General features: G+C 42.4%; 1 protein-coding gene across 3 annotated transcripts; it reads right to left on the bottom strand.

The window, feature by feature from the left end:
- Positions 1 to 2,248: 2,248 nt before the first annotated feature.
- Positions 2,249 to 23,771, bottom strand: COQ10B (coenzyme Q10 homolog B (S. cerevisiae)). 3 transcript variants are annotated; one of them, XM_011989043.1, is made up of 5 exons: positions 23,523 to 23,771; positions 16,842 to 16,991; positions 14,157 to 14,349; positions 6,937 to 7,038; positions 2,249 to 3,630 (listed from the first exon to the last, which is right to left on the bottom strand). In XM_011989043.1, exons 1-5 carry the CDS (start codon positions 23,636 to 23,638, stop codon positions 3,463 to 3,465), a joined length of 729 nt encoding a protein of 242 aa, XP_011844433.1. In that variant the 5' UTR covers positions 23,639 to 23,771; the 3' UTR covers positions 2,249 to 3,462. The 3 variants fall into 3 exon arrangements, with proteins under 3 accessions (XP_011844433.1, XP_011844440.1, XP_011844444.1); XM_011989050.1 differs by lacking the exon at positions 23,523 to 23,771 and adding an exon at positions 22,940 to 23,423; XM_011989054.1 differs by lacking the exon at positions 23,523 to 23,771 and adding an exon at positions 23,138 to 23,366.
- Between the last annotated feature and the right edge of the window lie 70 nt (positions 23,772 to 23,841).

Genomic DNA, 23,841 nt, shown 5'->3' with positions numbered 1-23,841 from the left:
AACCCGGGAGGCGGAGCTTGCAGTGAGCTGAGATCCGGCCACTGCACTCCAGCCTGGGCGACAGAGCGAGACTCCGTCTCAAAAAAAAAAAAAGTTATGATGATTAAATGTCTACAAAGCATTTTAAACTGCCTGGCATCCAGTGCTGTGTAAATGTGCAACACAAAATAATTCTGTTAAATGCCTAAAAACTTGAGCCTTGAAAACGGAGGTGGTCAGTCCCATGAAATTCCAGAGGTCTATATATCATGATCTTATGAACTCTTTCCCTTATAAACAGGGGAGGAAAAAATAAAAGGAGAATATCATAAAATTACCCTCAGAAAAACTCCTGACCAGGTCTGTCTCCTTCTCGGAGGGTCTGAGCTTAGAATGCTGTTACGCAGAATCAGATGAACTCCAGATATATAAACTGACACTCTAAACTTGGCCTTAAGTACCTACAAAGACCCAGGATCCATTTGTTAACACTCAAATGACCACTGTGTTTGTTGTATAAAGGGAGCATTGGAGTTAGCTATTAGAACACTACTAGAGTCATTTTTGTCTGTCTCTTTGGAGACAGAGTCTCATTCTGTTGCCGGGGCTGAGATGCAGTGACATGATCACGGCTCGCTGTAGCCTAAACCTCCTAGGCTCAAGCTATCCTCCTGCCTCAGCCTCCTGAGTAGCAGGGACTACAGGCACATACCACCACACCTGGATAATTTTAGTACTAATTTCTAGAAATTGAGAGACTAGATTAGGCAACTGAGTTTAGCTCCAAGTTTACAACTTCCTTAAAATTTAGCATAAACCAATGAGCACCCTGACAAAGAGGAAATGAACATTGAGTATTGAGTTTTTGTTTTTTTTTGTAGAGATCGGGTTTCATCATGTTGCCAGTCTGGTGTCAAATTCCTGGGCTCAAGTAATCCACCCACTTTAACCTCCTAAAGTGCTGAGAATACAGGTGTGAGCCACTGTACCTGGCTGGCATTTGTAAAAGGAGTGATAAAGTATGGGTTCCTATTTCCACCAAAAGAGAATACAGGCCAGATACAGTGGCTAAGGCTTGCAATCCCAACACTTCGGGAGGCTGAGGCAGGAGGAGTGCTCGAACCCAGAAGTTTGAGACCAGCCTGGGCAACACAGGGAGCCCTATCTCTAAAAATAAATAAACACATAAATAATTTTTTTAAAAAAGACAATATAGTACACAGAGAGAATAAAATGTCTGAGTCTTATTTTTAAAAAAACTTTAAATGACTTCGCAATTTTAAAAAAACTTTGTGGCCAGGTGCAGTAGCTCACGCCTGTAATCCCAACACTCTGGGAGGCCAAGGTGGTCAGGAGCTCGAGATCAGCCTGGAAAACATGGTGAAACCCTGTCTCCACTAAAAAATACAAAAAATACCATGCCCAGCCAAAAAAAAAAACTTTCTTATTTAAAAAACAACGTTGGCCAGGGACAGTGGCTCACGCCTGAAATGCCAGCACTTAGGAAGGCTGAGGCGGGCAGATCACCTGAGGTCGGGAGTTTGAGGCCAGCCTGATCAACATGGAGAAACCCCGTTTCTACTAAAAATACAAAATTAGCCAGGCGTGGTGGTGCATGCCTGTAATCCCAGCTACTCAGAAGGCAGGAGAACTGCTTGAACGTGGGAAGCAGAGGATGCAGTGAGCCAAGATCGCATCACTGCACTCCAGCCTGGGCAACAAGAGCAAAACTCCGTCTCAAGAAAAAAAAAAAAAAATGTATGTAACTATATGCAAACTACTTATGCTCTCGGCAAATACCTCATCTGTAAGTGGAAAGATACTGCTTACCTTGTGTGAAAGCACAACCTGGCTCCTCATGAGTAGAGGCTGGTATGAATCCTTCATCACTCTATACCCAGTGTCTGAGAGAAAGCAGGTGCTCAAAACAGATTTATTAAACAAATCAATACATATATATACTTATATAGAGAACTAATTACTGAGGTCCCTTGTTGATCTGAGGAAACAAAGTTAATAACACTATCACTGGAAGTTTAATGCCAGAGGGTTGTTGGTATGTAGTGAAAGGAGGACAGGAGATCAATGACTGGTTAAAAGAAAATTGAATTTTGCTTATATTTGTCAAAGTCTGTTTCTTCATAGAAACAGATATTTTAGAAATCTTCATAGATTTTTTAAGACATGAAATGCTATCACAACACTTTACTATGTCTATGCAAATACACATTTAAACAATATAGGAAGATTTCAATAACCAAACTAACTGTACAAAAAATAAACAAATTAACTTTATTATGTTGCTACTTCAACTTCAGTCCTTACATTGATTTGTTTTTTAAAAAATATCAGTTTGAAACACATTACTGAAAGTGAGTATACACAATAAATAGAAAATAGGGATGCATAGTGCTGGAGACATTCAACCAACTTATCTTCATCTGTTGCCTACTGTTGTAGACAAAATTTGACACACAATTAGCATAATTGAAAGAGCAGCCAAACTACCTCGGAGAAAGTGGCAAACTACTGGAAAAGTAGCTTAAAGCTCTGGACCACTCACCAAAAAAAAAAAAGAAAAAAATTCACTGTTTATCTGGGAGCTAGCCTCATTATGGCACTGAATTTATCTACTAGTCATAAGAACAATTTTTAAAATATCAAAAGTCCCAGGGAACCTTCACTAACAGCTTTTGTTTTTGTTTTTTGTTTTTTTTTGGAGACAGAGTCTCCCTCTGTTGCCCAGGCTGGAGTGCAGCAGGGCGATCTTGGCTCACTGCAACCTCCGCCTCTCGGGTTCAAGCGATTCTTGTGCCTCAGCCTCCCAAGTAACTGGAATTACAGGTGTGTGCCACTATGCCCAGCTAATTTTGTATTTTTAGTAGAGATGGGGTTTCACTATGGTGGCCAGGCTGGTCTCAAACTCCTGACCTCAACTAATCTGCCCACCTCAGCTTCCCAAAGTGCTGGAATTACAGGCATGAGCTACTGCGCCCAGCCCAAAGTTTTTACTTTAAATATATGATTACTCAAATATCCTAAGCCATATGGCAAGCCCTATAACAATAAGTTACAAATAGTCTGAATTTAATAACTTAAGTGTGATATGGTTAATATAATACATACTGCGTGAATATCTTAACTAACCTCTTTCAGGTAAGGTGGTAATTAAAAGGTTTAAATTTACAGTTTCAACTTCTGCTCAAAAGAATCATGCCCGTATTCTAGCAATGGTGATGACATCCCATTATTGTAATGCAGAACATGATAATGTCCATATTATTTTGAATTATACTTGATTGAAGAAATAATTCTACGTATAAGTGAGTCTATATTCTATGTGCAAATTTTCAATGGTGCAGGTTTATAACCAAAGTTGCGTTTAACAAATGCTTTCTGGCTTCTGAAAACATGTCATGAAAATACTTCCTAAAAGTGAACACACTAAAGTTAGAAGCAGGTGACACCAGTTCTTTTTTGCCTTTATGTGTGATGGACTTCATGAAGCATTAACTCCCGAGGTATATTTGTTTCTGGACCATACAGCTTACATGCTCTTCTTTCAAAGGCAGCTACCATCTGCTTCACAACTTCATCAAAAAACAATGTGGCAAGCTGAGAATGTAGAAGTGATCGAAATTCAAAAGAAATCTGTAGAAAAATATTGAAAATTATTTTTTGCTTTTTTTTTTTTTTTTCTCCTGGAGAAAGACTCTTGCTTTGTTGCCCAGGCTGGAGTGCAGTGGCACAATCGCGGTTCACTGTAGCCTCAACCTCCTAGGCTCAAGCAATCCTCCCACCTCTGTCTCCCAAGTAGCTGGTAGTACAGGCACATGCCACCACACGTGGCTAATCTGTGTGTGTGTGTGTGTGTGTGTGTGTGTTTGTTTTGTTTTTTGTTTTTTGCTAGAGAAGGAGTTTTGCCATGTTGCCCAGGCTGATCTCAAACTCCTGGGCTAATGCAATCTGCCCACCTCAGCCTCCCAAAGTGTTGAGATTATGGGCGTGAACCACTGCTCAGCCAGAAATTTTTTTTTTAAACTAAATCTCCACTTAGGACAGTGGTGTTCACACTATGAACTGGGTATCTAAGGCAGAACTGTGTGGATGTATGTAGGTGGGATTTTTAGCACCCCCCGAAAAGAGGGAATCTTCTTTTACTGCAACAAGCACAACTGCTGGCATAAGCTTACATAAACAAGGCCAATCAAATTTCATTTCAAGGGAAAAAATCTGTTTCTTAAGATTGGAAAAAACCTTTGCTGAATACATTAATCACTATGCCTTCTTATTAACGTGCCCCTTTTAGATCCATCCTATCCCACAAAAGGAAATAAGGAAGGGAAGCGATCCTTCTCATAGGTATCACTGAGAAGCACCAGCAGGAAGAGGAAGCTAGAAGTGTGCATGCACATGTGTGCCTAACCCACAGGGCAGATGGCATAAGTGGTTTAATCTGTTTTTTTTTTTTTTTTTGAGACGGAGCCTTGCTCTGTCGCCCAGGCTGGATGGAGGGCAATAGCCCAATCTTGGCTCACTGCAACCTCAGCCTTCCAGGTTCAAGCAATTCTCCTGCCTCAGCCTCCAGAGTAGCTGGGACCACAGGCACACGTCACCATGTCCAGTTGATTTTTGTATTTTTAGTAGAGACGGGGTTTCACCACGTTGGCCAAGCTGGTCTCAAACTCCTGACCTCAAGTGATCCACCCACCTAGGCCTCACAAAGTGTTGGGATTATAGGCATGAGCCATCATGCCCGCTCATGTGGTTCAATCTTAAAGTAGCCAATGATTTGGACAAGCTTGTCCAATCCACCTTATTTTGTAGCTGTTGTTTTGTTTTGTTTTAGGCTTTTAACAGCCTGAAGCCATGGGTTTTAGTTTCTGTCTCTAGTGGTAAGTGGAAAAGAGGGATGAGGAAGAGGCTTTACTGGCCCAACCAGAAACAGAAACTAAGAACCCATGACTGTATTCTCTCCCTTAGATACCCTTTTAGAACTTTATTTATACCCTCTCATTGTTCCACATAGAATTCAAGACAACTGGTTTGAGAACTGTGTTTTAAGGACCAAATATCCTCTAAATATTAAAATGTTTACTTTTCATTATGAAATAATTTCATTTTTGTAAAAGAAAACCTGCAAAACAATACAAAGAATTCCCATGTACCCATTACTCAAATTTCCCTATTTTAATGTCTTCAATAACCATACTGTAATTCTCAAAATCAGGAAATTAACAGAGGGAGTTACTACTACTAGATAATAATGCTATTATCTAATTTATACAGACCTTATTCAAATTTTCCGAACTGTCTTTTGAGACAGTGTCTCACTCTGTCTCCCAGGTTGGAGTGCAGTGGCGCAATTTCAGATGACTGCAACGTCTGCTTCCTGGGTTCAAGTGATTCTCCTGCTTCAGTCTCTCAAGTAGCTAGGACTACAGGCATGCACCCCCACAACCGGCTAATTTTGTATTTTTAGTAGTGATGGGGTTTCATCATGTTGGCCAGGCTGGTCTCAAACTCCTGGCCTCAAGTGATCTGCCCACCTCGGCCTCCCAAAGTGCTGGGACTACAGGTGTGAGCCACTGTGCTCGGCCCCAATTGTCCTATTAATGTCTATAATGCTTTAATGAAAATTACTCAAGAGCTGAGAACAGCACACGATAATTTAGTCAAAATTGCCACCATTTCTTAAAATTCAATGCCCGAGTTGCATGTACAGAGAACAACTCCCATATTACCTGTTGGCAAAGAAAAACCACAACTTGCTTTAAGTTTGCTATAACTAAGATTACATGAAAAAAAAGTTACTAGGCTGGGTGCGGTGGCTCATGACTGTAATCCCAGCACTTTGGGAGGCCGAGGTAGGCGGATCTCCTGAGCCCAGGAGTTCGATACCAGCCTGGGAAACATGGCGAAACGCCGTCCCTACATAAAATACAAAAATAAGTGTGTGCGGTGGTGCATTCCTGTAGTCCCAGCTACTTGGGAGGCTGAGGTGGGAGGATCACGTGAGCCAGGGAAGCAGAGGTTGCAGTGAGTAAATATCACAGCACTGCACTCCAACCTGGGTGACAGAGTAAGGCCCCATCTGAGAAAAAAAAAAAAAAACAGAAAGTTACCAGACTCTAGATTCAAAGAAATGAAAAAAACCTATTACCTTATTTCTGCATCTTTTATTTTTAAATTTAATTTTTTTGAGATAGGGTCTCATTCTGTTGCCCAGGATGGAGTGCAGTGATGTGATCATAGTTCACTGCAAGCTCGAACCCTTGGACTCAAACGATCTGCTTGTTAGCCTTCCCAGCAGCTAGGACTACTGGTGGGCACCACTACACGGGGATAATTTTATTTTTATTTTTATTTGTTTTGAGGCAGTTTCGCTCTTGTTGCCCAGGCTGGAGTGCAATGGCACAACCTCGGCTCACTGCAACCTCTGCCTCCCGGGTTCAAGTGATTCTCCTGTCTCAGCCTCCCAAGTAGCTGGGATTACAGGCGCATGCCACCACGCCTGGCTAATTTTTGTATTTTTACTAGGGTTGCATCATATTAGGCTGGTCTCGAACTCCTGACCTCAGGTGATCCGCTTGCCTCAGCCTCCCAAAGTGCTGGGATTCCAGACATGGGCTACTGCACTTAGCCTGTTTCTGCGTCTTATATGCAATGTGTTCTTTCATTCGGTGTTAATTTAAAACTATTAAGTTCAAAACTGTTATTAAGTTGGTCAAAAAGTCATGGCATGTGTCTTATAATCTACAGATTTGTAAAAAATAGAAAGTAGAGAATGAAGGAACATTCAAGGTTGCAAGAAATAGAATAAAAAAGAAATGTTCATTAGCATTTATGCAGAAAAAGGTCTTCAATATAATTATGGCCTCTGTGTTCTAAAAAATGATTACTTTTTACCAATTTTACCTTATTAGTGAAACAAATCAAAGGCTTTATGAGACTTACTGAAAAATCCAAGGTACAAGTTCTTGGGTAGCCAGGAAGACCCGGGCTAAAACGCCAAATAGTCTCCAAATGATTGAAAAGTCTCCCATCAGTACAAGATGCCTAGAACAGAATGAAAAAATAAAACCACAGTTAAATACCTTTGCTACTGGCCAGAATCTAAGAATCTACTATGATTGAGGCTGATTTCTTTCGTAATAATTTTTATAGGTCAGACCACAGGAGATAAAGAGATCTAATTTTTAGTTGGTACTAGGAAGTAATGTCTTGCCAATATTAGTCTTTTTTTTTTTCTGCAGGGATCCCCAAGATTGCCAGTTGTTTTCTCTTCCATTGCTAACACCTGCTTTGCTACTTAGCTTTCCTTCCTCTAGCAGCAAAAGAGGGAGCTTCTTGGAAGCTTATTTCCAGCTCTGTTACATGTAAGTGATCGTGAACAAGTTAAATCCCCATACCCTATTTCCTTAATCTGCAAAATAATACCTACTTTATATCATGAGATCGCTGAGATGTTAATAAGGTACCTGGTATACATTTATCTCCTACTCAAAGACTTCTCTTATTAATCACGTATAGTCTTTCCTTCACTCTTTGCTCCTTATTCCTAAAGGCCTCTATCTAGTTTTCCTAACTGTGTAGTCCTGGCCCTTAGAACTGATCCATTTCTTTCTGATTTTTTCAATGCACATGTATATTTTATATTCAGTAGGCACACAATCACAACACTTAACCATACTATGTGCAGTGCATCTTGGTAGTTCCTATTTTGTATCATTAAAAATATACTTATTGTGGCTGGATGTGGTGGCTCACACTTGTAATCCCATCACTTTGGGAGGCCAAGGTTGGGGGAAGCACTTGAGCCCAGGAGTTCGAGGCTGCAGTAAGCTATGATTATGCCACTGCACTTCAGCCTGGGCAACAAAACGAGATTCCTTGTCTCTTCAAAAAAATTAAAAAATTAGCCAGGTGTAGTGATGCATGCCAGCAGTCCCAAGTACCCAGGAGGCTGAGGTGAGGGGACTGCTTGAGCCTAGGAGACTGAGGCAGCAGTGAGCTATAATTATGCCACTGAACTCCAGCCTGGGTGACAGTCTTAAAAATAAAACTGTCTTAAAAATAAATCAATCAATAAAAATTTATTGAGATCCATGAAAGAGTTGCCATCTGCAATGTGAAAATGGTAACCAGAACCACAGTTACTAGTTCATTGTTAGGACTGATGATGCTGGTTATGACCCTGAGTGACGCTCAGCTTTTTTTTACTTTTTCCCACCTCAGCCTCCCAAGTAGCTGGGACCACAGGCGTGTGACACCACGCCCAGCTAATTTTTTTACTTTTTGTAGAGCTGTGTTCTCCCTATGTTGCCCAGGCTGGTAATGAACTCTTGGGCTCAAGTGAGCCTCCTGCCTTGGCCTCCCAAAGTGCGGGGATTACAGCAGGCGTGAGCTACCTTACCTGCACAAATAACCCAGAGCATTCCTGACGTGCACAAGTAATTTTTAAGAGCATCAAGAGTCTATAATAAAATCTTGTTATTTCAGTTGCCCAATTTTAGGATAATACATTCTGCCTTTCTTTACAATCATTTAAGAAGCTTATAGGAAATTTAACACTAAAGGATAAACAGGTTTTGGGAGTAAAGGATAAACAGGTTTGGGAATCAGTTCCTCTATTTATTTACTTATTTTTTTGAGATGGAGTCTCACTCTGTCACCCAGGCTGGAGTGCAGTGGCGGGATCTCAGCTCCCTGTAAGCTCCGCCTTCCAGGTCCATGCCATTCTCCTGCCTCAGCCTCCCAAGTAGCTGGGACTACAGACACCCACCACCACACCCGGCTAATTTTTTTTTGTATTTTTAGTAGACACGGTATTTCACCATGTGAACCAAGATGGTCTCCATCTCCTGACCACGTGATCTCCCCCTGCCTCGGCCTCCCAAAGTGCTGGGATTACAGGCGTGAGCCACCACACCCGGCCTCCTCTGACTACTTTTATACAAAATCTGGCAGTATTTCGCTCACTTCAATTATCTAGCCCAAAGATGCACAGATTTTTACTGTTATGTTTTGACAGGAACAGTTTGCCAAAGACCTCATTTCTAACAGCAGAGATACTGAACAGCAGAAGTTGTCACTATGATGACCCACTACTGACTGTTCTGAGAGAACTGATCCAGACCATTATATAAACTAATCCATACAAAATGTTTGTATCATGAAGCAGGCAGTAAAAGTCATTGAACTGTTGCCTCTCTGAAAATGTTCAAGGGCTTCTGGCCATTAAAGATTAGTGTAGACTAGAATTACTGACATATCAAGTGACAGGCATGTTTTGGTCAGCTAATAATTCGCAGAATTGTCACATGGTTTCTGTTCTTCCCTTATAATAATTTTTACTGTATTGGGTAAAAAATAACAGTACTTATTTTTACTGTGTTGTCTATTGGGTATTAAAATCCAGAACCTGGCCGGGCATGGTGGCTTATGTCTGTAATCCCAGCACTTTGGGAGGCCGAGGTGGGTGGATCACCTGAGGTTGGGAGTTCAAGACCAGCCTGACCAACATGGAGAAACCCCGTCGCTACTAAAAATACAAAATTAGCTGGGCGTGGTGGCACATGGCTGTAATCCCAGCTACTCAGGAGGCTGAGGCAGAAGAATCGCTTGAACCCAGGAGACGGAGGTTGTGCTGAGCCGAGATTGTGCCATTGTACTCCAGCCTGGGCAACAAGAGCGAAACTCCATCTCAATCAATCAATCAACCAATCAAATCCAAAACCTGGGCAACAAGAGCGAAACTCTGTCTCAATAAATATATAAACAAATAAATAAAATCCAGAACCTAGGCCAGGCATAGTGGCGCATGCCTGTAATCCCAGTATTTTGGGATGCTGAGGCAGGCAGACCACTTGAGGTCAGGAGTTTGAGACCAGCCTGGCCAACATGGTGAAACCCTGTTTCTACTAAAAATACAAAAATTAGCTCGGTCTGATGGTGCATGCCTGTGATCCCAGCTACTCAGGAGGCTGAGGCAGGAGAATCGCTTGAACCCAGGAGGCAGAGGATGCGGTGAACCAAGATCATGCCATTACACTCCAGCCTGGGCAACAAGAGTGACACTCGATCTCAAAAAAAAAAATTCTGGAAACTGAACCCAGGAACAACTGAAAGTTGAGCATATATTCTCAAATATGTCTTTAAAAAACAAACTAGCATTATTATGTGAGGCAGCTTATAATGAAAAAATAGGGGGAAGGAGAGTGGGGGAAAAAGAAAAAATAGTTTTGGAGTCAGACACATGCAAGTGTGAATTTGCCCAAGGTTCTTAATCGCCTTAAGCTTCATAAAATTGAGATAGCTATGATCATCTAATGCAGGTTATTATGAAGATTACTTTTTTTTCTAGCACAGTTTATCTCCCCGCTTAGCAGTGCTGCAAGTTACTCTTAAGATTATCATTAATGTCTCTCAATCTGCAATAATCCAAGAATAGAGGTAGTGAAAGCTTCGTAAGTATGGAGCCCTCATGACTCCCATCATTATAGTACTGCTGTTGAGGATACAGAGATGAAAAAGACAGGGGTTCCTTCCCTCAAGTACCACAGTCTTGTCAAGGAGAAATCCTGTTGAAGAAATATATCACCGAGTGATAAGTGAAAGCATGAATAAAGCACCGAAGAATCACCAAGGTAGTGCTACTTATCAATATGAAAGGAAAGAGAGAAAATGACCCCAGATGGTCAGAATTTCAAGGAATATCAAGAAGGTAAGTGTATTACAGATAGAAGAATAAGCAAGATGCAAAGGCACATGGCTGTGGAATAGTACAGTACTGTGCATTCATGGAACTTTTAAGACATACAGTATTAGCCGAACATTAAGTATAGTATTACGTGGGACGAGGGAGCAGGGAAGTAAATGGGTCAATGTGCAATGATAAAGAGATTTACTTTATCCTGTGTGGTTTTGTTTTTGATTTATGTTTGTTTGCTTTAAGATGGAATTTCGCTCATTGCCCAGGCTGGAGTACAATGGCGCGATCTCGGCTCACTGCAACCTCTGCCTCCTGGGTTCAAGTGATTCTCCTGCCTCAGCCTCCCAAGTAGCTGGGATTATAGGCACCTGCCACCATGCCTGGCTAAGTTTTGTATTTTTAGTAGAGATGGGGCTTCACCATGTTGGCCAGGATGGTCTCAAACTCCTGACCTCAGGTGATCCACCCATCTCGGCCTCGGCCTCCCAAAGTGCTGGGATTACGTGTATTAGCCACCTCATCCAGCCTGTTTGTTTGTTTTTTAGAGATGGAGTCTTACTTGCTATGTTGCCCAGGCTAGAATGCAGTAGCTATTCACAGGCATGATCACTGTACACTACAACCTCAAACTCCTGGGCTCAAGCAATCCTTCTGCTTCAGCCTCCTGAGTAGCTGGGATTACAGGTGCATGCTACCAAACCTAGTTTATCCTGTAGGTTTTAAGAAGGCAGGGGAGAGAGGCTGGGCCTGGTGGCTCACGGCTATAATCCCAGCACTTTGGGAGGCCAAGGCGGACAGATCACCTGAGGTCAGGAGTTCAAGACCAGCATGGCCAATATGGAGAAACCGCGTCTCCACTAAAAATACAAAAAAATTAGCCAAGCGTGGTGGCACATGCCTATAATCCCAGTCACTTGGGAGGCTGAGGCAGGAGAATCACTTGAACCCAGGAGGCAGAGGTTGCAATGAGCTATGATCGTGCTACTGTACTGCAGCCTGGGCAACAGAGCAACACTGTCTCAGAAAGAAAAAAAAAAAAAAGGCAGCAGGTTCGCAATAGAAGAAAAGCAGAGAGTGAGGAAGAAATGAGATTTATTTAGAGTTCTTTTAGTTAGAAGCAGCCTAATATATATACTAAGATTTAAGTTCTGGACAGGCGCAGTGGTTCATGCCTATAATTCCAGCACTTTGGGAGGCTGAGGCGGGCAGACCACGACGTCAGGAGGTAGAGACCATCCTGGTTAACACGGTGAAACCTCATCTCTACTAAAAACACAAAAAATTAGCCAGGCTCGATGGCGTGAGCCTGAAGTCCCAGCTACTCGGGAGGCTGAGGCAGGAGAATGGTGTGAACCCAGGAGTCGGAGCTTGCAGTAAGCCGAGATTGCGCCCCTGGAGGCGCCACTGCACTCCGGCGTGGGCGACCCAGTGAGACTCCATCACCAAAAAAAAAAAAAAAGATTTAAGTTCTAAGGGACTGAATGGTAAATTGAGCTCAGGAAATAGAAAAAAAAATTAAGGTTATAGAAATATTCACTGGTGTCAGACAGCTGGAGTCTTGGCTCTGTGACATTGGAAAAGTTTTCTATCTCTTCTAAGCCTTAGTTCGCTCAACTCTAAAATAAATAATAACCCTTGAACCTCAAAGGGCTGTTGTGAGAATTTGAATAATTCAAGTAAAGCAGTAAAATGGACTCAATAAATGTTAGCTATTATGAGAGACAATAGTTTAAATGCTCTAAAACAATGAGGCAAGCATGTGAAAACATTTGCAATAATAGCAAAATCCTAGTCCACAACATTTCAAGTGGAATTCAAGTTTTGAGGGTAAGAACAGGGCAGATAGGGTTTTAGCTTCACTGGACAGTTAGAGTGTTCTCTTTCTCTTTCTAGCTGCACCAGAAAGAGCACATCTGAGAGCTGCACCCCCTTCAATGCCTAACAAAGAGCTGACTAAGGTATTTGGCTCTGGGCAGTTACCAAGAAATGATATGATCATTAAATCCTGTGGGCAAAAAATAACTCAGTTTTAAAAATCTTTGGCCACTACAAAATAGGAATGCAAAAGAAATACGCATTATCGCATGGAATTCTGCCTTTTTGTTTTTAAGGCTGGTACCCTTTTCCATATGTGTATCCACCTCTGACAAGCATAAGATGATTAATGTAATGTAAGAGGGTTGGCATTTCAGTACCTGGTACTTGGCAGGATAATCTCAACAATGTTTTTATATATATATATATATACACATTTTTTTTTTTTTTTTTTTTTTTGAGACAGGGTTTCATTCTTGTTGCCCAGGCTGGAGTGCACTGGCATGATCTCAGCTCACTGCAACCTCTGCCTCCTGGGTTCAAGTGATTCTTCTGCCTCAGCTTCAAGTAGCTGAAATTACAGCAGCTTGCCACCACATTGGCTAATTTTTTTGTATTTTTAGTAGAGACGGGGTTTCACCACGTTGGCCAGGCTGGTCTCCAACTCCTGACTTCAGGAGTTGGCCTCCCAAAGTGCTGGGATTACAGGTGTGAGCCACTGTGCCCCCCAATATTTTTATATTTTTTCTTTTCATTTTAATTTTTTTTTGAGACAGGGTCTCACTCTGTTGCCCAGGCTGAAGTGCAGTGGCTTAATCACAGCTCTCTCTAGCCTCGACTTCTTGGGTTCCGATCTCAGCCTCCTGACATGACATATTTATCTTTGTTTTTTTTGTTTTGTTTTGTTTTTGAGACGGAGTCTCGCTATGTTGCCCAGGCTGCAGTGCAGTGGCGCTATCTCGGCATGCTGCAACCTCTGCCTCCGGGTTCCAGTGATTCTCCTGCCTCAGCCTCCTGAGTAGCTGGGACTACAGGCACGTGCCACCATGCCCGGCTAATTTTTGTATTTTTAGTACAGATGGGGTTTCACCATGTTGGTCAGGCTAGTCTCCAACTCCTGACCTTGTGATCCGCCCGCCTTGGCCTCCCAAAGTGCTGGGATTAAAGGGGTGAGCCACAGCACCATGCCTGTATCTTTTCTACCTTTGTTTATCCTCTCACCACTTTAATTTTTTTCCTTCCTTCCTCCCCACCATTCCTTCTTTAATTTAAAAAACTATATTTTTAGTAAACAAATTTACTCTTCCCCCAATAATAAAGTATTTAATTCATACTTTAAAACAGCTGAAAAATTAAATTAAAACATTTCCCACTTGGGTGGTGCAAGTGATCTGTCCTGTGGGTCAGCAGTCCTCAACAAAATGGAAAAAGAAGGCAAAAGTTTCCCATTCCCATATTATATTCAAACTTTTATTTGGAAAGAATAATGCTAATATTGTATAAAGTAACACAGTTAGAAAACGTAATATATTTTTTACCCTCCTCCTGTTAGGTTAAATAAGTTTTTTTAGGCTATTACATTTTAACCCATTTGACAGAGTTAATATATGGGAGAATATTTAAAAACAACAAAAAACAAAACTGTTACCTTTACTAAATGAGGTTTCACCAAGGTTACTACTGATGTATATCGCTCCAACACAGGTGGAAATCCAATTTCTAATCGTGTTTTACAATATCCAGATCTCTTTGATATAACATCTGATTTTTTGCACCAAGGAACAAAATGCTTGTAATCCTCCACTCCCGATACTACATCATACATTTCCTGCATTGAATATCTTTAAAAAATAAAAATAAAAAGAAGTATTAACTCCATCTAGTTATATAATATACGCATAATTCAAAGTGAATATGTATAAAACTTACTGTATATGATAAACAAATCATTCAACACATATGTTGAACCACATTCTGGAATCAATGACTTCGAAGCAGTACAGAAAATAAAAAGGTCTCTAAATAAATATATATAGGGTATAGGGTATGGCAGAGATCACAATTTGGCATCTCACAGGTTGAATCTGATATAAAGAGGTAGTTTTTGTTTTTTTGTTTTTTTTGAGATGGAGTCTCAATCTGTTACCCAGGCTAGAGTGCAGTGGTATGATCTCCACTCACTGCAACCTCTGCCTCCTGGTTCAAGCGATTATCCAGGCTGTCCTGAGTAGCTGGGACTACAGGCACGTGCCACCACGGTCAGCTAATTTTTTGTAATTTTAATAGAGATGGGGTTTCACTGTGTTGAGGATGGTCTCGATCTCCTGACCTGCTGATCCACCCTCCTCGGCCTCCCAAAGTGCTGGGATTACAGGCATGAACCACCATGTCCAGCCTAAAGAGGTAGCTTTTAAATTTTTAGTAGCCAGCATTTAAAAACCGAGAGTATGGCCAGGCGTGGTGGCTCATGCTTATAATCCTAGCACTTTGGGAAGCTGAGGTGGGCAAATCACCTGAGGTCAGGAGTCAGAGACCAGCCTGGCCGACATGGTAAAACCCCATCTCTACCAAAAATACAAAAATCAGCCAGGTGTGGTGGCACATGCTTGCAATCCCAGCTACTCAGGAGGCTGAGACATGAGATTTGCTTAAACCCAGGAGACAGAGGTTGCAGTGAGCGAAGATCATGCTACAGTCTGGGCTACAGAGTGAGACTCTGTACACCACACCTCTCTCTCTCTCTCTCTCTCTCTCTCTCTCTCTGGCTACAGGTCCCTGGGCTGTAGAGTGAGACACTGTACACCTCTCCCTCTATCTCTCTCTCTCTCTCTCACACACACACACACACACACACAGTAAAGCAAACTAAATCACTACTTTTGTAGTTGCCATTTCTCTTTTTAACAGGTAACACCTGTGGCAATGATGTCCATCCAAAGATTTGCACTCCTTTTACGTGGTGCTGTTGCTAGGATGTACCTGCCCATCAGAAGCAACAATTCCCAGTCCTCATTTCCACTACGTTTAGATGGGGTCACAATTAGCTGTTGCCAATAATATCTGGGAGGAGGTGTTGTGTGTCACCTCCAGACCAATTAACACTATGAAGACTAAGTAATTACAGAGGTCAAAAGTTGGATGTAGCTTGGGTTTCTGAGTCACTACCTGGACTAGAGTACATGACACACCCATTTGAACTCTACATGAGAAAAAAATGAACTCTTGGGTATTATCTATATGGCTGTTAGCATTACCTTAACTAATACAGAGACTAGCTAGTAACAAAGGTAAACTTAGTGAACAATGCTGTTAAGTCTTTTACTACAGAAAAATAGGGAGAACAAAAGCAAATGAGTAAAATTAACGAAATGTACTTTCACAAAGCTTCATGGTCAGTTGGGAATTAAGAGCCATTTGTAGAAATTCCCCTATGGAGGGATGGTATATTACCGGTTTAGCAGAACTGTAGTGTCTTTACCACCTGCTCTATTTATGCCTATATCAGGGGCCACACCTGGCCCACCACCTGTTTTTGTAAATAAAGTTTTACTGGAATGTGGCCACACCCATTTATTTACATATGATCTATGTCTGCCTTTGGACTACAATGAAGGAGCTGAGCAGTCCCTATTGCCCACAAAACTTAATATAGTTACTATCTGCCCCTTTACAGAAAATGTTTACCAAAGGTTCTAGATGAGGAGCCTTAGTATGTATGTACTTATCTATGTACATCTATATATGAGGAAGCTATGTAAACATATGGCTCAATGTATCAGTAATGGTGCTAATATAGAAAAGAACAATGTACAAAAAATGTAGGTCATAATTTTCTTTACATGTCAAAGATTTAAGACTATACTGAAGACTTACCATATAATTATATTTATTCAACAAATATTTATAAAATAGTAAGGGCTATGAAAAAGACCAACCTAGGTCAGGAGCGGTGGCTCATGCCTGTAATCCCAGCACTTTGGGAGGCCAAGGCACATGGATCACGAGGTCAGGAGGTCGAGACCAGCCTGGCCAACATAGTGAAACCCCGTCTCTACTAAAAATACAAAAATAGCTGGGCATGGTGGCATGCGCCTGCGACTTGGGAGGCTGAGGCAGGAGAATCGCTTGAACCTGGGAGGTGGAGGTCGCAGTGAGCCAAGATTGCGCCACTGCACTCAAGTGTAAGACTCTGTCTCAAAAGAAAAAAGAAAAGAAAAAAGTCAACCTAGAAAAAAGAGCTTAGTCTGTAAGAACATAATCCAGAAAGAGGCATGATACCCCACAGAAAATTGTGAACATGCTCTTTTAGTTAGAATTCTTGTTATATACAAACCCTAAAATTCTTCTCTCTGAATATTCTTTCCTTTTGTTTATTAATGGTGCAGTGATTTTGAAGAAAGTTCGTACATATATCTCCTTAGGCAAAATTGAGGTATGTCGTGGAAGAGTTCTGCTCATCAGTATGCCACAGGAAGCTAAATATCTGAAAAGACAAAAATCACCTGATTTAGAGTGACAGTAAAAATTAAGAGGAAGCACAAATTATAGAGACTATAAAGTAATTATCACACTTTGGAAGGCTTTGCAACTTCAGAATGTTCCTGAAAAAATACACACACACGAACAAAGAAAAAGTACAGCTTCTTAAACACTATTAAAAAACTAAAAATAGGCCGGGCGTGGTGGCTCAAGCCTGTAATCCCAGCACTTTGGGAGGCCAAGACGGGCGGATCAGGAGGTCAGGAGATCGAGACCATCCTGACTAACGCGGTGAAACCCTGTCTTTACTAAAAACACACAAAAAACTAGCCGGGCGAGGTGGCGGGCCCCTTTAGTCCCAGCTACTCGGCAGGCTGAGGCAGGAGAATGGCGTAAACCCGGGAGGCGGAGCTTGCAGTGAGCTGAGATCCGGCCACTGCACTCCAGCCTGGGGGACAGAGCGAGACTCTGTCTCAAAAAATAAAAATAAAAATAAAATAAAATAAGAAACTAAAAATAATTGCTTAGTTAGGTTAGAAGCTTCTGGCATAAAACGTATCTCTCCCAGAAAGTTGGCTTTCTCTGTAGTCGTGTGTTACAACTTACTCTTGCCATAAGCTTTGCTAGATACCCAAATCTGTTTTCCAATTTGTGTTGTCTACCTACGTTGTTTTCCCAGCTGGATCCACAGGTGTTTCTTAATTCTTGATCCACTCCAATGAGACTTAAAATTAGGTCTCAAATCTCTTGGCAGAGATCTGGTGGTCCTGTCAGTACTGATGCCAAGCATGGTGGCTCAAACCTATAATTCCAGTGCTTTGGGAGGCCGATGCATGAGAATCCCTTGAGGCCAGGAGTTTGTGACCAGCCTGGGCAACATGGTGACCCTGTCTCTACAAAAAAAACCTTAAAAATTAGCCAGCCATGGTGGCATGTGCCTGTAGTTCCCGTTACTCAGGAACCTGAGGCAGCAGGATCGCTTGAATACAGCAGTTTGAGGTTGCAATGAGCTATGAATAGACCACGGCACAGCAGCCTGGTGACAGGGTGAGACTGTTTCAACAAAAGCAAAAACAAAGCAAATAAAAACCAACTGTTGCTGTGTTCTCCTTTACCCCGCAGTCTTCATTTCAATGCATATATGTAAAAATATGTCTAACTAGAAAGTTATTGTTTGAGGTACTTCTATATACAAATGTTTGACATATGCTTGTTCACCTAAATATTTTCAACTTTCCTTAATAAGATTATTACATAACTGGCTGGGGGAGGTGGTTCATGCCTGTAATCCCAGCACTTTGGGAGGCCAAGGCGGGTGGATCATGAAGTCAGGAGTTCAAGACCAGCCTGGCTAACATGGTGAAACGCCGTCTCTACTAAAAATACAAAAAATTAGCTGAGTGTGGTGGTAGGTGCCTGTAGTCCCAGCTACTTGGGAGGCTGAGGCAGGAGAATTGCCTGAGCCCGGGAGGCAGAGGTTACAGTAAGCCGAAATTGTGCCACCGCACTCCAGCCTCAGAGACAGAGCGAGACTCCATCTCAAAAAATAATAAAAAAAAAAAAAGACAAGAAGAAAGGTTATTACATAACTATTTGACACTAATAGTCATTGCTGGCCAGGATAATTCAATTTAAATTATCCACATATTTACTGAGCCCCTATTCTAAGTTAAGACTGTGCTAGGTACTAAGGATATAATGGTGAATAGAACAAACATAAGCCTTATGAAGATTATATTCTAGGTGAAGATTGACTCAAAAAACTGCTGAAAAAGAAATGGGGGGAGGGGGGAGGTGTAATTAGGACCTCCTTTAGACAGGGTGACCTACGAATCCCTTAAAAGATTTCAATTGAGACATAGGGGACAAGGAGTTAGCCATGCAAAGAGAGAAAAGATGTACATACATGATAACTGTGTGTGTGTGTATGTATATACCAATACACATAGGCATTAGCAGCATTTAATGCCTCATTCCATTTATTTATATATATGAATACATACACATATATACATACATATATACGTAAATGAAGTGGATCGCACCACTGCACTCCAGCCTGGGCGACAGCGACTCTCTGTCTCAAAAAAAGAAAAAAAAAAAAAAAAAAGAAAAAGAAAAAGAAAAAGAAAATATGACCCCAGGCCGGGCGCAGTGGCTCACGCCTGTAATTCCAGCACTTTGGGAGCTGAGGCGGATGGATCACGAGGTCAGGAGATCGAGACCACAGTGAAACCCCGTCTCTACTAAAAAAAATACAAAAAATTAGCTCTGCACGGTGGGGGGCGCCTGTAGTCCCAGCTATTTGGGAGGTTGAGGCAGGAGAATTGCGTGAACCTGGGAGGCGGAGCTTGCAGTGAGCCAAGATCGTGCCACTGCACTCCAGCCTGGGCAACAGAGTGAGACTCCATCTCAAAAAAAAGAAAATATGACCCCAAAGCATAAAACAAAACCTCAACTACAGGGAGGCAAATTTGGGCTCTATAATACAATAAAGCACTTTAGAGCTGTTTATAAAAATTGAACAGACTTATTACAGAGAAAATGAAATAGAGGTCAATGAATGTGCTTAAGCCAAATACTACATGACTATCTGTTACAATGTAATGGAGGCTGGGTGCGGGGGCTCACGCCTGTAATTTCAGCACTTTGGGAGGCCGAGGCAGGTGGATCAATGGAAGTCAGGAGTTCGAGACCAGCCTGGCCAACATGGTGAAACCCTGCCTCTACTAAAAATACAAAAATTAGCCGGGCATGGTGGCACGTGCCTGTAATCCCAGCTACTCAGGAGGCTGAGGCAGGGGAAATGCTTGACCCTGGGACACGAAGGCTGCAGAGAGCCGAGACGGCGCCATTGTACTCCAGTCTGGGCAACAGAGCAAGACTCCCCGTCTCAAAAAAAAAAAAAAAACTGTCATGGAAAAAAAACATAAACTGCACGTGGGTGAACTTATTAGGACCTTTTAAGATTCTAATATTCTTATATATTCTGCTCTAAATAACACTTTATGAATGAAAATATAAAAAAGCAAGATGGCTTTGTGAATTCTAAATTTTCTGGGACATCACAAGTAGTAGTTGATTTTCTAATAGTGGTAAGAGCATAATTCTATGTTTCGATACATACAATGTATAGTGATCAATCAGGGTAATTAACACATCCATCATCTCAAACATTCATCATTTATTTGCATTAGGAACATTCAATATTCTCCTTCTACCTATTTGAAACTATATACTCTTGCTAAGTATAGTCATCCTACAGTGGTATAGAAGACGAGTCCCCAACACCCAGGCCATAGACTGGTGCCTGTCCATGGCTTGTTAGGAACCAGGCTGCACAGCAGGAGGTATTACCGCTTGAGTTCCACCTCCTGTCTGATCAGTGATGGCATCAGATTCTCATAGGAGCAGGAACTCCATGGTGAACTGCACATGTGAGGAATCTACGTTGTTTGCTCCTTATGAGAATCTAACTAATGCCTGATGATCTGAAGTGAAACAGTTTCATCCCAAAACCATCGCCCACCACCACCCTCATTAGTGGAGAAACTGTGTTCCACAAAACTGGTTTCTGGTGCCAAAAAGGTTGGGAACTGCGGGTATAGACCACTAGAAATGTATTCCTCCTAGCTAGCATTAATTTTGTATCCTTTAACACATCTCTCCCTATCCCTTCCTTTCTCCCAGCTTTCCCAATCTTTAGTATCCTCTGTTCTACTTTTTACTTCTATGAGATCAACTTTTTTTTTTTTTGAGATGGAGTCCTGCTCCGTCACCCGGCTGGAGTGCAGTGGTGCTATCTCGGCTCACTGCAACCTCTGCCTTCCGGTTCAAGCGATTCTCCAGCCTCAGCCTCCCAAGTAGCTAGCACTACAGGGACCTGCCACCACACCCAGCTAATTTTTTATTTTTAGTAGAGACGGGGTTTCACCATGTTGACCAGGATGGTCTCGATCTCTTGACCTTGTGATCTGCCCGCCTTGGCCTCCCAGAGTGCTGCGATTACACCCATGAGCTACCGTGCCTGTTTGAGATCAACTTCTTTTAGCTGCCACATACAAGAGAGAACTCGTCATGTGTAACTTTCTGTTCCTGGCTTATTTCACTTAACATAATGTCCTCCAAGTCCATCCATGTTGCTGCAAATGTCAGGATTTCATTCTCTTTTTACGGCTGAATAGTATTCCCGTCATGTATGAATATATACACCACATTTTCTTTATCCATTCTTCTGTTTTGTTGTTGTTGTTGTGTCCCATCACCCAGGCTGGAGTGCAGTGGCACAGTCACGACACACCGCAGCCACTGCCTGGGCTCAAGCAATTCTCCCACCTCAGGTCCCAATTAGCTGGGACCACAGGCATGTGCCACCAAGCCCTGCTAATTTTTTACTTATCTGTAGAAACGAGGTCTCGCTATGTTGTCCAGGCTGGTTTCAAACTCCTGATATCAAGTGATCCTCCTGCCTCAGCCTCCCAAAGTGTTGGGATTACAGATATGAGCCACTGTGTCCGACCTTGTTTGTTTTTTGAGACAGGGTCTGGCTTGGTTGCCCAGGAATGAGTGCAGTGGCCCAAACAAGGCTCACTGCAGCCTCAACCTTCTGGGTTCAAGTGATGCTCCCATCTCAGCCTCCTGAGCAGCTGGAACCACAAGCTTGCACTACCCCACAGCCAGCTAATTTTTCTGTATATATGTATGTGTATACACACACACACTTTTTTTTTTCTTTTTTTTTTGGTAGAGACAAGGTTTTGCCATGTTGTCCAGGCTGGTTTCATGAGCTCAGGCAATCCTCCCGCCTCAGCCTCCCAAAGTGTTGGAATTACAGGCGTGAGCCACTGCACCCAGTCCCATTCATCTGTTGTTGGACACCTACGTTGATTCTGTATCTTGGCTATTCTGAATAGTGCTGAAACCTTTACTTGAAAAGACGAGATCTTTGCTTCTAAAGAGGTGAACTGGGTATCTGATTGACTTTTTACTATATACAAAGGTTCATGTGTTTAGTGGGAGTCAATACATGAACCTTTCTACCAGGTTTATGTATTGCCTCCCAGCCTACCCAAAAAAATACCCTTACACAATCTGATTACAATCCTAAGGAAAACACCTGTGTTTAAAGCAAACTGACAGGACATTTTCTGATCAATTTGCATGCTATAGTTACAGTGCCCTGGACAGCACATCTATTCTCATGCACTTCCAGGAATACTATGTCTTAAACTACGATATGAGGAGACACACATTCACATATACAGTTAAGCCATGAAATGAACACTGGACCACCGGACCACATGGAAAACAGCTTTTTTTGTCACTCCTCTTCCAGTACTACTCTCTCAAATACCTAAGTATAATAAAGGTCAGACTCTGATGACTAACGCTGGAAATGAACTCAAACTGCCGCCCTCATTATCATAAACAGTATTTATCTTGGAACTGAAGCCTCAATTTGATCACTAAAGCAACTGTATTTTTCTCAAAAGCAAGTGCTGTTTATTTGCAAGACAACATTTTATAAGAGTAATACAAACAGATCTGAAGTATGACGGGGTTATTCTGCTTGAAACTACTTTTTGAAGTTACTCTCTAAAGCAGGAGTAATTTTATGATTTTGTCTCATCCAACATTTGTTTAAAGGGATTTGGATTTGGTAAGGTTGTTGGTGTTTTTAAATATTCTTAATTGAATCTTTTAAAAAAAAAATTATTTCCTTGTTTCCCATAGGGCTGGATCTTAATTTAATCTAAATGTCCTGGGGCTCAACCAGATTTGTGTTTTCTCTCCCCACGTCTTACTTTGTACACCTGAATTCATTTAAAACACACTAACTTTAATTTTCAAAAACATTACAATGTTATTAATAAAAGGAAACTATGTCGTACAAGTATGGTATCCATGTTCCGACCTCCATCTCCACCCTCACCTACCAAAAATTGAACCAACCAGGAAAATCGAAAAGCAGACTACGGTTCAAGGTTACAGGACCTGTAAGTTACAGCAGAGTGAAAAAATCCAGGTCCCTTATGTTGGCTACATTTAGTTTTGTAAACACTAAATGGTGAGAACAAAGCACTCTTCCAGAAATTGGGAAAACGCATCTGACCATCTGGCAGGTAGAAGGAATCGGAGAAGGCAGCTCACCGCCAAACCACAAACTCCCATACAACCAGCAGCCGGCAACCCTTCCGCGCAAAGCTAACACTTTCCAACAGCAGTAGCAACAGGCCATAGGGGAGGAGACCGGAAGAGCCCCAAGGCACCAATGGCCAAATTGCTTCCAAAGTCGCTTTGCCGATGATTTCACCGCCTCTCAAGAGGGAAACGAGGCATGAACACAGCCTTGGGCCCAGGGGGATGCGCGCCGCTCTTGAGTCCCTCAGATGCCAAACGCAAAAGAGCTTTCTCCTCTAAAGGCACGGAAATGCACCGAGTCCGGCTCTGCCTCACCCCCAAATCCTTCCGGTCCTCCAACTCGGCAGCCAAAATGGAAAACTACTCTCGTCGCAGCGCCCCCGCTGTTGATTACCTGCCGTTCCGCACGGGCGCAACCGCCCGTGCGGGGGCGCAGGCCGCTGTCGCCGACTTCGGAAGGCATCCCGAGAACACCCTTCTCAAGGCTGTGTGACCAGTCCGAGCTGCCATGATAGACTCTCCGAAGCCGGTCGTCACCTCCCAGACTAGCCTTGCAGCACCGCCCTTCTCTGGTCGGGCCGGCAGCCCGGCTCCGGTCCCTCCCAGCCAATCGGCTGGTCCCCTGCCGCAGCCTGACACGCCCCTTCTTCCCTTCCGGGTTGCACGTCGCTGACACACGCTCACTCTACGTAGGGCTGACTGTAAACGGTCCC

This window comes from Mandrillus leucophaeus, unplaced genomic scaffold (assembly GCF_000951045.1).
Source record: "Mandrillus leucophaeus isolate KB7577 unplaced genomic scaffold, Mleu.le_1.0 Scaffold1093, whole genome shotgun sequence".
Lineage (NCBI taxonomy): Eukaryota > Metazoa > Chordata > Mammalia > Primates > Cercopithecidae > Mandrillus > Mandrillus leucophaeus.
Note: the sequence above shows the minus strand (reverse complement) of the source record. Positions and strands in the feature narration are given on the sequence as shown.

Coding starts and splice junctions, on each gene's coding strand:
- COQ10B (XM_011989043.1), bottom strand. CDS start 23,638: ATGGCAGCTCGGACTGGTCACACAGCCTTGAGAAGGGTGTTCTCGGGA. Junction 14,350..16,841: donor TCAGAGAGAAGAATTTTAGG/GTTTGTATATAA, acceptor TATTTTTTAAAG/ATATTCAATGCAGGAAATGT. Junction 3,631..6,936: donor CTTGTACCTTGGATTTTTCA/GTAAGTCTCATA, acceptor ATTTTTCTACAG/ATTTCTTTTGAATTTCGATC.